Source organism: Solanum stenotomum, chromosome 6 (assembly GCF_019186545.1).
Source record: "Solanum stenotomum isolate F172 chromosome 6, ASM1918654v1, whole genome shotgun sequence".
NCBI classification, from domain to species: domain Eukaryota; kingdom Viridiplantae; phylum Streptophyta; class Magnoliopsida; order Solanales; family Solanaceae; genus Solanum; species Solanum stenotomum.
In genome coordinates this window covers 8,728,040-8,744,167 of record NC_064287.1, presented here as the reverse complement: position 1 = coordinate 8,744,167, position 16,128 = coordinate 8,728,040, and the positions used below count along the sequence as shown (strand labels likewise).

At 32.5% G+C, this 16,128-nt stretch overlaps 2 protein-coding genes across 4 annotated transcripts in view; both read left to right on the top strand.

Annotated features, from left to right (window-relative positions):
- The window catches only part of LOC125869305 (uncharacterized), a 279,493-nt gene that overhangs the window by 71,142 nt on the left and 192,223 nt on the right, over positions 1–16,128 (top strand). The window lies entirely within an intron of this gene.
- On the top strand, positions 9–11,624 carry LOC125869280 (serine carboxypeptidase-like). The gene is made up of 8 exons (XM_049549847.1): positions 9–404; positions 856–1,024; positions 9,398–9,517; positions 9,597–9,740; positions 9,838–9,988; positions 10,129–10,217; positions 10,330–10,588; positions 11,095–11,624. The coding sequence occupies exons 1-8, from the start codon at positions 82–84 to the stop codon at positions 11,322–11,324; spliced, it is 1,485 nt and encodes a 494-aa protein (XP_049405804.1). The 5' UTR covers positions 9–81; the 3' UTR covers positions 11,325–11,624.

Below are 16,128 nucleotides of genomic sequence, written 5' to 3'. Positions count from 1 at the left end.
AATTATCCCTGCTCTTATAATAACACTCATATTTCCCCTTACATCACAAAACTCTCCATTCAAATCTTAAAGGGTAAAAAAATGGCTTCTTCATCAATATTCTCTCTTCTCTTCCTAACTATTTTTCTTGTTTCTCTTTCTCATGTTCTTTCATCCTCATCAAAAAATTTCTTGGATTCCCATGATCCTATGAAAACAATGACTGAAAAATTCTTTAGACAACTTAACTTATTCCCTAAACATGACATAAATATTATTGTTTCTTCAAAAGATCAAATAGCTGATCAACATAGACTATTTGAAAAGAAGTTGAATTTATCTTATCTTGGTCATTCTGGTGCTACTGTTCAAGACTTGGGGCATCATGCTGGTTATTATCATCTTCTACATAGTAAAGCTGCAAGGTTCTATTTCTTATCTCGAATTAATTTCTTAGATAATCACACATAAATATTAATTATCTTGGAAAATTATTATATTTTATTTAAGAAAATTGGAGTCGGAAAGAAATGTGACTTAATAAGATGATAAAGTATATATTAGTTATCATCTGAGAAATCTAATCCATTTTATCTATGATTATTATTAATCATTCGTCTTGATTTATGAGACATTTTTCAAAATTCAAACTAGGTCTTTTTTTACTATAATTTATTTATATATCTTTTAAATATTTTGAATTAAGACTTGAAAAAATCAATGTATGAATATATGATTAAGACAAAAAAAAATTGACTTTCAAAATCTGAATTGTATTATTTCATCATTGAGATTCTTTTGTTTTTATTCAATTCATATTATAATGATTTTAATTAATTAATGAAAAATTAAATATATATTTTTTGTTGTGTATAGGATGTTTTATTTTTTCTTTGAATCAAGGAGTAACAAGAATGATCCAGTAGTGATGTGGCTAACAGGAGGGCCGGGTTGCAGCAGTGAATTGGCTTTGTTTTATGAAAATGGACCTTTTCAAATATCACATAACATGTCTCTTGTCTGGAATGAATTTGGCTGGGACAAGGTAACTTATTAATTTTAATTGACATTTTTAAAATTACAACATTAACAGTTAGTTTGATATATATATATATATATATATATATGTCTATTGTCATAATCAAAAAAATAAATTGAAACAAATTCCGTCTTTTGTCAGAATTAGAAAAACAAATTGAAATGTATGAAGCAATTATTGGCAACTTGTTATTGAACATTTTGCTCTTATGCAAAGTATCTTCTCAACTAATCTTCTTTAATTTGACATCTTACTGGTCATAAGTTGTGAGTAATTAGTAAATTTTTTTATTTTTATTTTTATTTTTATTTTTAATTTGAAGTAGTTTAACGCTTATTGACTTGCGTGAATTTTAGTGCTCGATCTATCTCTAAACTTTAATATATATTAACTTAATCAATAAATTTAATGTTTATTTTGGGTTTTTACTGTGGAGATATTCCTCAAATAATTGAATGTGTACACAATAATAAATATGAAAAATATTTTATAAAATAGAGTTTCAACAACGTTAGCACGTAACATTCGTTCTTACGATGAAAATTTATAAGGGAAATTAAGTAAATACCTCATAAATGTAAAATAATTACAAACATATACCCCTTCACATTTATATTCCACTAAATAATTATATTATATATCCCTAACTAATTTCGCTTGACTGATACTAAATAAGTATCATATGCTATATTGGTATCATTAAAGCTGATAATTTACCTTAATTGATACTAAATATATATATATATATACTACATTGGTATCATTAAGATTTTTTGTTTAGAAATTACTCATTAATCAATGATACTATAAGAGTATATATATACTATTATAGTATTATTGATTAATGAGTAATTTCTGAACAAGAAACCTGAATGATACCACAATAATATACATACATTCTTATACTATTATTGACTAACGAATAATTTCTAAACAAGAAATCTTAATTATATCAATACTAATTAATATCAATTAAGTAAAATAATCAGCCTTAATAATATCAATATAATATATGATACAATACTTTCGGTTAAAACCTTTGGCCCTACTATGACATGTGAAGTTTAAATGTTTGACAGAAAGACCAACCATGTGAGCAGAGTTCCAAAGTTTCAGAACTCATTTTTTGCCATTTAAATATGTCTCTGTCGGCTAACCACAAGAGCCATCTTCTTTGAAATTGCATAATTAAATTGCTTTTGAAAATATACTAATTTTTAATTTTTGATTGAATTTATGCTTAGTCAAATTTAAATTCTTTAGAAATTGAAGTCGTAGCTCATACTTAATATAACTTAAAATTTTAAAGATGTTATAATAATATATATATATATATATATATATATATATATATGCTCCGTGAACATTTGACAATATGAACAATAAATACGAAATTAAAGGCTTGAAATATGTGTGAAATGTTTTCCTAAAAATACTATGTTTGCTCCCTCTCCTCATGAGATTGAACACACAATAGTTTTAATGGATATGATAAGCTTTTGAATTTCCACACTAAAACAGTAGTGAAAAATATTCTATAGAAAAGAAAGAGTTTGGACTTGATCTTTTTGAAAAAGAAAAGAATACTTGAGAATGCCATACAGAGAGATACTCTGCAAAAGTTATATTCAAATCTGAAGAAATTGATTTTAGATAGAATTACTTTTAACCAAATAATGAAAGAACACGCGCTTTAATTTAAAAGACACCCCTTCATTTAAAATAATTGTTACATAGTAATTTTATTCAAATAAACTTCCAACAATACCCCTACCAAAATGAGTTATGGAGCAATATTTAAAAATGAGAAAATGACAGTTACTTAATCCAAAACATATAGACAATATGAAGAAGTTCAAATATTGAGCTTTAATTTTGTTTGGATTAATTTATTTTAGGTATTTCTAAATTAAAATAATTTTTAATATCATTTGTGGGCTTCCAGCTCCATTTTCCATTGTTAAAGTCCCACTTTGCTACAAATTGGTGTTATTGTTTTCCCATTTTATTTCATTATTTTGATCATATATATTTTTGTGTTAGTCTATATTTTTCCAACAAACTAGTATCAGAGTCAAGGTTTTATCTTAGTATGCTCAGTGGTTGCAACACTGTCTGAACCACCACATCAAAAAAGATTTACTTTGGTTTATAATAGCTATATTTTTTTGGAGAAAACTATGGAATCCAACACAAGTAGAATGGTTACTTTGAATGGTGTTAATTATACCATTTGAAAGGAAAAAATGGAAGATATGCTTTATGTCAATAATTTTTATCAACCAATCTTTACCACTGTAAAGCCTGAAAATAAAATAGAAGAAGAGTGGAATCTGTTGCACAAACAAATTTGTAGATTTATTAGGCAATGGGTTGACAATAATCATGTGTTGAACAATATTTCTGGAGAAATACATGCTCTAATCCTATGAGAGCATCTTGAAAGTTTGTATGCTCGGAAGATTGAAAATAATAAGACGTTCTTGATAAAGCAGATGTTAAGTCTAAAATATCATGATGGTTCTCTAATGACATATCACCTCAATAATTTTCAAGGGATCATGAACCAATTATTTGCTATGGGCATCAAGTTTGATAGAGAAATTCAAGACTTGCTACTACTTGGTTTCCTACCAAACTCTTGGGAAATATTTAGAACTTCTTTATCAAATTGCGCTTTGAATGGTGTGATCTCTATGGATTTCACCGAGAGTAGTGTCTTGAATGAAGAGATGAGAAAAAAAATCTCTAGGTTCTTCTGCAATGGATGTCCTAGTGGACCTAGGGGGAGAAACAAAACTCGTGGTTCTCAAAATAGAGAATAAAATAGGAACAAATCTAGAGGTAAACTCAAGGACATTGAGTGCTATCATTGTAGCATGAAAGAGCACATAAAGAAGTTTTACCCGAAGTTGAAGAGAGAGAATAGAGAAAAAGAGAAAACTAAATAAGATGTCAATGAAAAGTTTCTAGCCACCATCACCACCGAAGATCTTCTCATCCTTATGTGGATCTGATAAACATTGCATGTGATGCGTTAAGCTGGGTTGTGGACATTGGTGTCGCATCTCATGTGACANCTACCAAACTCTTGGGAAATATTTAGAACTTCTTTATCAAATTGCGCTTTGAATGGTGTGATCTCTATGGATTTCACCGAGAGTAGTGTCTTGAATGAAGAGATGAGAAAAAAAATCTCTAGGTTCTTCTGCAATGGATGTCCTAGTGGACCTAGGGGGAGAAACAAAACTCGTGGTTCTCAAAATAGAGAATAAAATAGGAACAAATCTAGAGACAAACTCAAGGACATTGAGTGCTATCATTGTGGCATGAAAGAGCACATAAAAAAGTTTTACCCAAAGTTGAAAAGGGAGAACAGAGAAAAAGAGAAAACTAAATAAGATGTCAATGAAAATTTTCTAGCCACCATCACCACCGAAGATCTTCTCATCCTTATGTGGATCTGATAAATATTGCATGTGATTCGTTAAGCTGGGTTGTGGACATTGGTGTCGCATCTCATGTGACATCAAAAGGGATTTTTTCTCTTTCCATACTCTTGGTGATTTTGGAACCTTAAGTATGGATAATGAGACTGTATCTAGGATGGTTGGGATTGGTACAATTTGCTTGGAAACTAGTGTTGGAACTAAACTAGTTTTAAACAATGTGAAACATACACCCGATGTTTGTCTACACCTAATAACTGTTGGTGTTTTGGATGATGAATGATATGTTAGTACCAATTGTGATGAAAAAGGGAAACTCATTAAGGGTTCCTTGATTGTGGTTCGTGGTAACAAACACCATAGTCTATACTGGACTACGACTTCTACTTGCGTTGATATGGTGAATGCAATTGAGAGCAATAACTCTTCAACGTTATGGCACAAGATGCTTAGCCAGATTAGTAAGAAAGGACTTAATGTTCTGGCCAAGAAGAAATTGTTTCAGATTTCCAAAGTGCTAAATTAGAAAGGTGTGAGCAATTTCTAGCATGGAAAACAAAATAGAATTTCCTTTAACTCTAAGCCTCCTTCAAGAAAGACAGAGTTGCTTGAGTTGGTGCACTCTAATTTATGTGGTCTAATGAAGGTAAGGACATCGGGTGGTTCACTCTACTCTGTCATTTTTATTGATGACTGCTTGAGAAAACTTTGAATTTATGTCTTGAAGACTAAAGACCAAGTATTAGATGTCTTCAAGCAGTTTCAGGCTTCAGTTGAAAGAGAAAGTAGAAAAAAACTAGAATGTATTCGTACTGATAACAATGGTGAATATTATAAACGGTTTGACGAATGCTGCAAGCATCAAGATATTAGATACTAGAAGACTCCTCCTAAGACTCCTCAGCTTAATGGTTTGAATGAGAGGATGAACAGGACCTTGAATGAAAGAGTTAGATATTTTCTTTCTGAAGCAAAGTTGTCGAACTCATTTTGAGGTGAAGCTTTATTGACCCTTGCATATGTTATTAATATATATCCTGTTGTTGCTTTGCAAAGTGATTTTCCAAATAGAGTTTGGTATAGAAAGTATGTTTCCTATGACCACTTGAGAGTATTCGGTTGCAAAGCTTTTGTACATGTGCTGAAAGATAAGAGGTCAAAGTTAGATGCAAAGACAAGGTAGTGCATCTTCATTGGATATGGCCTAGATGAATTTGGTTATAGGCTATATGATCCAATTGAGAAGAAACTTGTGACAAGCCGTGATATTTTTTTTGTATGCGTTTTTCCAACAATGTTTGCTTCTCCATGAAAAAAATATCACAGCTTCTCACAAGTTTCTTCTCAATTAGATCATATAGCCTGTAATCAAATTCATCAAGGCCAAATTAAATGAAGATGCCCTGCCTTGTCTTGACATCTAACTTTGACCTCTCATCTTTCGATACATGTACAAAAGGTTTGCAACCAAATACTCTCAAATGGTCATAGGAAACATCCTTTCCATATCAAACTCTATTTAGAACATCACTTTGCAAAGCAACAGTAGTAGGAGATAGATTAATGGCATGTGCAACGGTCAATAAAGCCTTACCCCAAAATAAGTTCGGCAACTTTGCTTCAGAAAGCAAACATCTAACTCTTTCCATTAAGGTCCTGTTCATCCTCTCAGTGAAACCATTAAGCTGAGGAGTCTTACGAAGAGTCTTCTGGTGTCTAATACCTTGATGCTTGCAGTATTCATCAAACGGTCCACAATATTCACTACCGTTATCAATACAAATACATTTGAGCTTCTTACTAGTTTCTCTTTCATCTGAAGCCTTAAACTACTTGAAGACACCTAACACTTGGTCTTTAGTATTCAAGACATAAACTTAGTTTTCTCGAGCAGTCATCAATAAAAGTGACAAAGTAGAGTGCACCACCCAATACCCTTACCTTCATTCGACCACACAAATTAGAGTGCACCACCCAATACCCTTACCTTCATTCGACCACACAAATCAGAGTGCACCATCTCAAACAACCCTGTCTTTCTTAAAGGAGGATTGGAGTAGAAGGAAACTCTATTTGTTTTCCAGGCAAACAATGCTCACACCTTTCTAATTTAGCACTTTGAAAAATTTGAAAATAATTTCTTCTTGGCCAAAACATTAAGTTCTTTGTCACTGATGTGGCTAAGCCTCTTGTGCCATAACATTGAAGAGCTATCACTCTCAACTACATTCACCATATCAACACAAGTAGAAGTCGTAGTCCATTATAGACCAAGTCGTTTGTTGCCACGAGCCACAATCTAGGAACCCTTAATGAGTTTCCACTTTCTATCACCGTTGGTACTAACATATCCTTCATCATCCAAAACAACAACAAAAATTAAGTGCAGACGAGCATCAGGTGCATGTTTCACATTGTTTAAAACTAGTTTAGTTCCAACACTAGTTTCCAAACAAATTGTATCAATATCAACCACCCTAGATACAATCTTATTACCCATACTCAAGGTTCCAAAATCACCATGATTATATAAAGAGAAAAAACCCTTCCTTGATGTCACATGAGATGCAGCACCAGTGTCCACAACCCAGCTTGACTCATAACAAGTAATATTTATCAAATCCGTATCAAGCATGGTAATAAGATCTTCGGTGGTGACGGTGTCTAGGAAATTTTTATTGTCATCTTCTTTAATTTTTTCTTTGTCTTTGTTCTCCCTTGTCAACTTCCAACAAAACTTATTTGTGTGTTGTTTCATGCCACAATGATATCATTCAATATCCTTAAGTCTGCCTCTGAATTTGCTCTTATATTGTTCTCTATTATGAGAACCACGAGTTTTGTTTCTACCCCTAGGGCCATACACTAGGATATCCGACGAAGAAGAACCTAGAGATTTTCTTCTCATCTCTACTTTCAAGACACTACTCTTGGCGATCCATAGAGATCACACAATCCGAAGTGTAATTTGATAAAGAAGTTTTTAATGTTTTCCAAGAGTCTGGTAGGGAACCAAGTAAGAGCAAGCCTTGAATTTCTTCATCTAACTTGATTCCCATAGCAAATAATTGGTTCATGATTTCCTGAAAATTATTTAGGTGATCTGTCATTGGAGAACCATCATGATATTTTAGACTTAGCATATGCCTTATCAAGAGCATCTTATTATTTTCAGTCTTCTGAGCATACAAACTTACAAGATGCTCCCATAGAATTCGAGCATGTGTTTCTCCAGAAATATGGTTCAACATATTATCGTCAACTCATTGCCTAATAAATTCACAAACCTGTCAGTGCAACAAATTTCACTCTTTTTCTGTTTTATTTTCAGGCTTTATAGTGGTAAAGACTGGTTGATAAAAAATTGTTGACATAAAACAGATCTTCCATTTCCCCCTTCCAAATGGAATAATTAACACCATTCAAAATAAACATTCTACTTGTATTGGCTTCCATCGTTTCCCCAAAAAATAAAGCTATTGCAAACCAAAGTAAATTTTTTTTTATGTGAAAGTTCAGACTGTGCTACAACCATAGAGCATACTCATATCACTATAGCAAAAAAATTTTACACTGTGTAGTCACGAATACAATACTCAAAGCGACTACAACACACTCAAAAGGAATAATACTCTTTTGATTTTCCACCTTACTAAAATATCGATCATACTCTATTTTTCTTCACAACTATTTTTCTCATATAGTCTATGGAATACCTCATTTTGCTCTCTAAATGATTTTTCTCTCTACCTTGGTGTGTTCTTACAAATGAGCAAGAGTGCTCTATTTATAGAAAAAAAAACTTGTACCTACGATGTCATCAGCGACATCATGCAAGAACCAATATTTCAAACTTTGGTAGGTTTCTTGGTAAGATTTGGTTTGAAAATAATGGTGATCTTATGGTTGTAGAGATTTGCACCAATTTGCAGTAAAGTGAGGCTTNATAAAAAACTTGTACCTACGATGTCATCAGCGACATCATGAAAGAACCAATATTTCAAACTTTGGTAGGTTTCTTGGTAAGATTTGGTTTGAAAATAATGGTGATCTTGTGGTTGTAGAGATTTGCACCAATTTGCAGCAAAGTGAGACTTTAACAATGGAAAATGGGGCTGGAACCCCACACTACCAACTTGAGTTATGGAGCAATATTTAAAAATGAGAAAATGACAGTTATTTAGTCCAAAATATACAGACCATATGAAGAAGTTCAAACATTGAGCTTTAATTCTGTTTGGATTAATTTATTTTAGGTGTTTTTATATTAAAATAATTTTAAAGCACTTTTATAATATTTGTTGTTTACCGAAAAAATGATACAATTAAATTTATATTAAATCAAAGACACATATTTTAGTTCAACTCATTTAATTCAATATTTAACAATCAAATAACTATAATTCAAAAAGTTATTTTAAAATTTCAAATTAAAAAATAAGTCAAAAAGTTAAGTTACAATTTCTAACTTATAACTAATGTTTATAACACAAACTATAAAGATCATCTATGGTCATCCACAGAGATGACCTGAGATCAATCCTTGTCTTTTGTGTCGAGCCTTTCGCACAGGGCTTTTCTAGTGCAACTTACATCCTATGTGTGGTTTGTAGGATATTACATAATGACGGTTTACCCAGTGCACACAAAGTGTTCACCCAAAGGACAGAGGTTGTGACAAATGTTGTCGCGACAACTGGTTATCCTGGAGTTTCCAAGACCATCTAAACTAATTAATAATTTGGTCTTTTAGATCATTGATATTATCTTCATTGGATGAATGTCAACTTCAATTGCGTGCCTCCAACTGAATCATAATATATTTTGGAGAATGGCTACTCATTTTTGGTCTTTTATATTATTTGATCCTAGTCCTAGTTAAGATTTAAGAATAAGATTTATACTGACATTAGTCTCTGAGAATCTACAGGTCTCAAATCTTATATACATTGATCAACCAACGGGGACTGGTTTTAGTTATACTTCTGATAATCGCGATATTCGTCACAATGAAACAGATATAAGCAATGACCTTTATGACTTCATACAGGTTGGTTCCCCCTTTTTTCTTTTTCCAAATACGAATTTGATTTGTATTAATACTAAATAGATGTTATATTTGATTATAGGCCTTCTTTAACACGCATCCAGAGTATGTAAATAATGATTTCTACATTACTGGAGAATCGTATGCAGGGCACTATATCCCTGCATTTGCTTCTCGTGTTCACCAAGGAAACAAAAAGAAAGAAGGAATTCACATAAACCTTAAGGTATACTACTTTTTTCTGACTTTAATAAGTCGTCTCCCGGTATTTTCAACAGAATTCGTATTAATACTGATGTCTACTTAATGAATTATTCGATCAGGGATTTGCCATCGGAAATGGAATGACAAATCCAGAAATCCAGTTCAAATCGTATACTGACTATGCTTTGGATATGAAATTGATCAATCAAACTGATTACGACAACATAATCAAATTATATCCGAAATGTCTACAGCAAATTAAGTCTTGTGGTAACTTTTTTGTTCCACTTGCATTATTTTCCATGTCTCTAGTTCTACTTATTATGGTCAGCTGCACATATATTTTGTTTAAGGTGATTTGATGGCGTAAAAAATAACTTACATTGTCGTTTTTGTGAAAATATTGGTAGGAAATGGTGGTGAAGATGCTTGCTTGTATGCATTTCAAGATTGCACAAATATCTTCAGCAGTATAATGGACATTGTGGGTGACAAAAATGTAAGGAAGCAGAGGAAAATTCGGGTTTTTTTTTGTTCCTATGTGAAAACAGAGTCATACAAGTATTTGATTTCTAACTATCAAACGGTTTATGACCCTTGACATGTCGCAGTACTATGATATACGGAAGACTTGCGAAGGTAACCTTTGCTATGACTTCTCGAGGATGGAAACTTACCTCAACGACAACCAAGTTAAGCGTGCCCTTGGTGTTGGTGACATTGAGTTTGTGTCATGTAGTTCTATAGTTAAACAGGCGTTGGGTACGGATATGATGAAGAGTTTTGTAGTTGGTATTCCTCCACTTATTGAGGATGGTATCAATCTACTCATTTACGCGGGAGAGTATGACCTTATGTGCAACTGGCTTGGTAAACTTCATATGGTCATTCGATTGATTTCTCATATGATCATTCATTCAACTGATAATTGTTATCTCAGAAAGTCGCATTTCTTGAGTCCAATTTTCTTTAACAAAGAAAGTAACAATTATTAGTTGAATGACCATTGGAGAACTCTAACTCTTCATATGGTTTAATAGGCATAATACATAAATATCCTTTAACTTGGCTCCAGCTGACATCTATGCCTCCCAATTTTGGATATGCACAAGTAGACACTTAAACTTATATAAAAGTGAACAAGTAGACACACGTGTCATAATACACATGGGACACAAAATTGCTATGTAGGACATCATGTTTGACGAATGTGTCTATTTGTTAAATTGTATACAAGTTTAAGTGTTTATTTGTGCACACTCGAAATTAAAGGTCATAGTTGTCAGCTGAAGTCAAGTTAAGTGTCATAATTATGTATTATGCCAACTTGCCTTGTTTAACAACTAAACTATCGCGATTTGTTGACGTTTATATAGGGAACTCAAATTGGGTGCATGCAATGGAATGGTCTGGGAAAAGAGACTTTGGTGCTGCACCATCCATTAATTTTACAGTAGATGGTGAGGATAAAGGAGTTCAAAAGAATCATGGACCTTTGACATTCCTCAAGGTTCATGATGCAGGTCATATGGTTCCAATGGACCAACCTAAGGCAGCATTGGCAATGCTTCAGAGATGGACACAAGGCAAATTGTCCAACACTTGAATGAAAAGAATCAACAATTCTATATCCATAGTTGCACCTAGGGATCTAGGGGTGAACAAAATCAAACCGCAAACTGTCCCAAATAGAAAAATCAAACCAAATCGTATAAAAAACGCGACTATATTTGATTTGGTTTGATTTTGCATTGAGTTTTAAACAACCGGAACCAAATCGACATATAAATGTTATAAATTTTAATATAGGTGTTTTATAGAAATATCTCTAATATTTGTGATTCTTGATGTAATATTCAATAGCAATATATAGTAGAATTTATTTTGAATTAAGCTGCTGTTTCGACTTCTTCCACAGATGGTAAAAAATTACATCAAGATGTTGCACACATGCATATATGTATGTATTTATGTATATATATGTATGTATGTATGTATGTGTATGTATGTATGTATGTATATGTATGTATGTATGTACGTACGTACGTAGGTATGTATGTATGCCTAACCCATCGGTGACCCCCTAAAGTTGACAACAATTTTCACTTAGACACCTTAACTAAGCTTTGCTCATTTTAGACACCTCATGTCATGTTTCGCTGTGTCATTTTGATACTTTTTGTTGACATGGAATAGTGAGTGTAGTTTACTCAATACCAGCACATGAAAGACTCATTTAATCATTTTTATTTTATTTTATTCATTTTTCTTCTCCATTTTTCAGCCACCATCTCCCAAAACTTGAACTCCTTCAATGGAGAAATAGGTTTGATGATGCTTCAGACAATAAAATCAAATTTCAACACGAAGAGATTTCACAAAAAAAAATGAATTTCAACTCATTAGAAGACCCACGATTCATGTTGTCGTAAAGAAGAAGAGTAGCAAAAAGTTATGGATTCATGAATAATCTCGACTTAATTTTGAGTAGTAGTACGTGTGTGTTTGCTATCTATTCGAGTTAGAACAATCGTCAAACTAAGCCGAATTCGATGACTTGTCACTTCTAGAATTTGTTAGCACTTTTTCCTCTTCAATCACAAATCTTGAAGAAGATGATTGGTGGGGTGGGAGAGGGGTGGAGAAGAAAATATGGGTGGGGTTAGGGTGAGCAGAGGTGGATAAGATGTTGGGTGGGTGGGGCTGGAAGAACGGAGAAAACGATCTGGGTGCGTTCCNGGAAGAACGGAGAAAACGATTTGGGTGGGTTCCCTTGGGTTGGGGTGGGTGGGGCGAATCTGGGTGGGGTTGGTTTATTGTAACGACTCGGAAAATGATAGAGTGAAACTAGAGCCTCACATGTGAGTTTNAAGCATGTTTTGCATGGTCATCATACTTAGTACATTTTGTGTACTAACCCATATTCTTCATACTTTTACTATAAGTGTAGGTTCCGGCAAGTGATCCCTCCTAGCTAGTTTGAAGTGTTGGATTGCTTTCCTCCAAGACTTGGTATGTCCTCATGGATTCGAGGATAAGATTTTTAAGTTCTTTTGTTCATGTAATAGACTTCTTTTGATTGTAAAGGGCCGTGTCCCTACTTATGTTTTGCGACTGTGTCTAAGATGGCCATGTGAGACTTAGACTTCCGCTGTGTGTTTTTAAAGTTGTTTTAAGAAGTTTAAATGTGTGGATGTAAATAAGTTTTTTTTATTATTCCACACTATTTTCATTATTGAATGCAATGAATGACTATGTGGCTTGTATAAGACCCCTTCGGGGTCGAGTACGCCTTGTTACGACTTGGGGGTGCTCCTGGGTCGTGACATTTATTTTTTAATTTTTTGTGCAAAAATCCACATGTCATTTAGTCACTGGCCACTTATTTTTTTAATTAAAAAAATCATTATTTGAGAGTTATTTTAACATATATGCCACATGTTTTTATTTAATTTGTCACTTTGACACGTCATCGACGAGTGTGTTACATACATCTTATATATTTGACTGATTGTTAAAAATATATTAAAATGACATAGTAAAATATGACATGAGGTGTCTAAAATGAACAAATCTTAGTTGAGTTGTCTAAGTGAAAGCCAGTGCCAACTTTAGGGGGAACCAATGGGTTAGGCCTATGTATGTATGTATCAACAACTGTTAATCCAAAGATAAGTGGACATGGTTATACCTCATCATTCAAACACTTGTTGAGTTGAGACATTAGGTAAAATCAATTCTGTCTTTGAAAATGCAACTACAAAATCTAGTTGTTCGAATCCAACACTAGAGCATTTAACCATGTAGTGCCCATCCTTTTCTTTTCTATAATTGTATAAATATTAAATTAAATTAATTAGTGGACATCAAGAACATTAATAATTGTTGGGAGAAGGCATAAGTACCCCCCTAGACTATGACCAAAATCGCAGAGACACACCTTAACAAAACTGAAGTCCTATTACCCCCCTGAACTCATTTTATATATAATTTGGTGCACCTTTTGGCCTACGTGGCACACTCCGTGATTCCACGTAATTGAGGCGCGTGGGAGATTCTTGGATGCCAAGTAAGCCACAAAGGTGTACAAAATTACAAAAAAAAAAAGGAGTTCAAGGGGGGTAATAGGACCTTAGTTTAGTTAATGTGTGTCTATGAGATTTGGGTCATAGTCTAGGGGGTACTTGTACCTTTCCCCATAATAGTTCATTGTTGGCTTACTTTTGTGCATGATGCTTGTAAAGACCCTCACGTATTCATTTCGAGAACGAGGACATTAATTGAGTTGGACCCTCGCCAAAGATGTTATAACCTTAAAATGGATATTGTTACGGCACATCAGAAGTGACTTTTTCCTTGCCTTTTGACGTTGAGGGAACATTTATCGAAGGTAGAATAGATAGTGGAGCAACAGGACTTTATATTTGTGGTCTTTTTTTTTAGATTAGATAGTGATATGAAAATTAATTTTTTCAACTTCCTACATTTCAAAGGTTGTGCAATTTTCTTTGATGAAGGTACAACAATATCAAATGTCAATTTTTTAATTGTGTTTGTCAATTCCTTAACATGATTAAGAAAATAATCATGTTTTTGCTTGCATACTTCCTATCGACAGAAAATGCATTTTTGTTTAGAAGAGAAAGCAACAAAAGATTCAGCATTTGTTGTTTCTCCTGTTTAATTTGGATTATATTAAATTCAAGAAAGTAGTTTAAATAATAAATCCAAGTCAAATAAATGAGTCACTAGAATTATATCACGTGTCAAAGATATGTAACTCAAGACAAATTAAATGAGCCACTACAATCATGTCACATGTCAAAGTTATGTGGCAATTCAAATCAAATTAAATGAGTCACTACAATCACATCATGTGCCAAAGTTATGTGGCAATCCAAATCAAGTTAAATGAGCCACTACAATCCTACTAAGTGTGTATATGACATGTTCTGACTAATCAAATTAGAGTTTTCACCCAAAAAATATAATTGTTCAATTCAAACCGACCAATCAAATCACATAGATACATCACTTTCTATAACTATAAATAGGGTTCTTCATACACTATTGTTTAAGAGTGTAGATTTTAATCATAAAATTATTATTTGACTTGTCAAAACTTGCATATAACAATCATGTCAACCTTTCCTACACCTAACCTTAACCTTTTTGGGATCATTAGCATTTTTCTCTAACTGATGAAAATACTTTTTAGAAGTAAATATTTGATAATAGCCTTCCTGAACTCTTCAAATCCTTAAAAATATCTTTTTAATTTTTGGTTTTTAAAATGTGCATTCCGTTAAGTTATCCTAATTAGTTCCGCTAGTTTGATTAGCTTAGAAATCAAAACAACATAATTTTAATTAATTAAAAATTAAATATACTTACCGAATAACGTAAGGATTAAAACAAGAATTAAGTAATAACTTAGGAACTAAAGTTACTATAATGTTTGAGCAAATTTTAAAATTGCTTATAATTACTTAATTTTAAGCTAAAATGATAAAAATAAGTCAAAATTCAATTCAAATAGGTTTTTAATTCAAGCACATTAAGGAAAAAATTGTCTATGTTTTGGAAAAAAAATTGACAAAAAAATTCAAACTCCCCCTGTCAAGTGATTTTTATGTCAAAATAGACTTGTTTAATTCTTTTAAAATTTTAAAACTTATCCCAAATATTTTATATAAAATAATATTGAAAACACCTCCAAACTTGGTGCAAATTATTAGTTTCGTTCCGGAATTATTGACAGTCTTAAAAACACCTCTCTACTTGACTAACTGAATTCAAATACACCCTCGATCTGCCACAGGACATAGCTAGTGATGTCAAATTCTTGTAGGAGCATGAGACTATTAATAAAAAGCTGAAAAAAGTGTTGAGAACACTGCTAAATTTGACGAAAATTTAAGAGTGTATTTCACTCAAGTTGCAAGATCATGGTATTTAAGTTCAGTTAGTCAATTAAGGATATTTTTAAGACTATCAGTAGTTCAGGGACGAAACTAATAATTTACCTCAAGTTTATGGGTGTTTCAATACTTCTCTCTTAAAAAAAAAGCCCATCAATTATGTCCACCTATAATTCTATTTATCAAATGCCTAAGAATGCTGTTCCTCTTCTCGGTCATCTAGTCTGAAAATACATGCTTGTCATGAAAAGATTATTGGTAAAACGTGGAAAAATTAAATTAAAGAATAGCTAGAATTACAATCGTTGTTGTTATTGTTGTTGTTGTTATTATTATTATTGCATAAATATATTTTCATAATGAGTTACGATATCAAAAGTGAAGAATCCGCACAATTTAGGTAATATCAAGTTAAAATTTGGAAATTTTAACTCCAAACTTCACCCGGATTTATCAAAAATATTCAGAAACTAGATAAAACGCCCGTGT

Excerpts from the sequence above, each read along its gene's own strand:
- LOC125869280 (XM_049549847.1), top strand. The coding sequence starts at position 82 with ATGGCTTCTTCATCAATATTCTCTCTTCTCTTCCTAACTATTTTTCTT. Across the intron at positions 405-855 it reads CTACATAGTAAAGCTGCAAG|GATGTTTTATTTTTTCTTTG; the intron begins GTTCTATTTCTT and ends TGTTGTGTATAG. Across the intron at positions 9,989-10,128 it reads ACAGCAAATTAAGTCTTGTG|GAAATGGTGGTGAAGATGCT; the intron begins GTAACTTTTTTG and ends AAATATTGGTAG.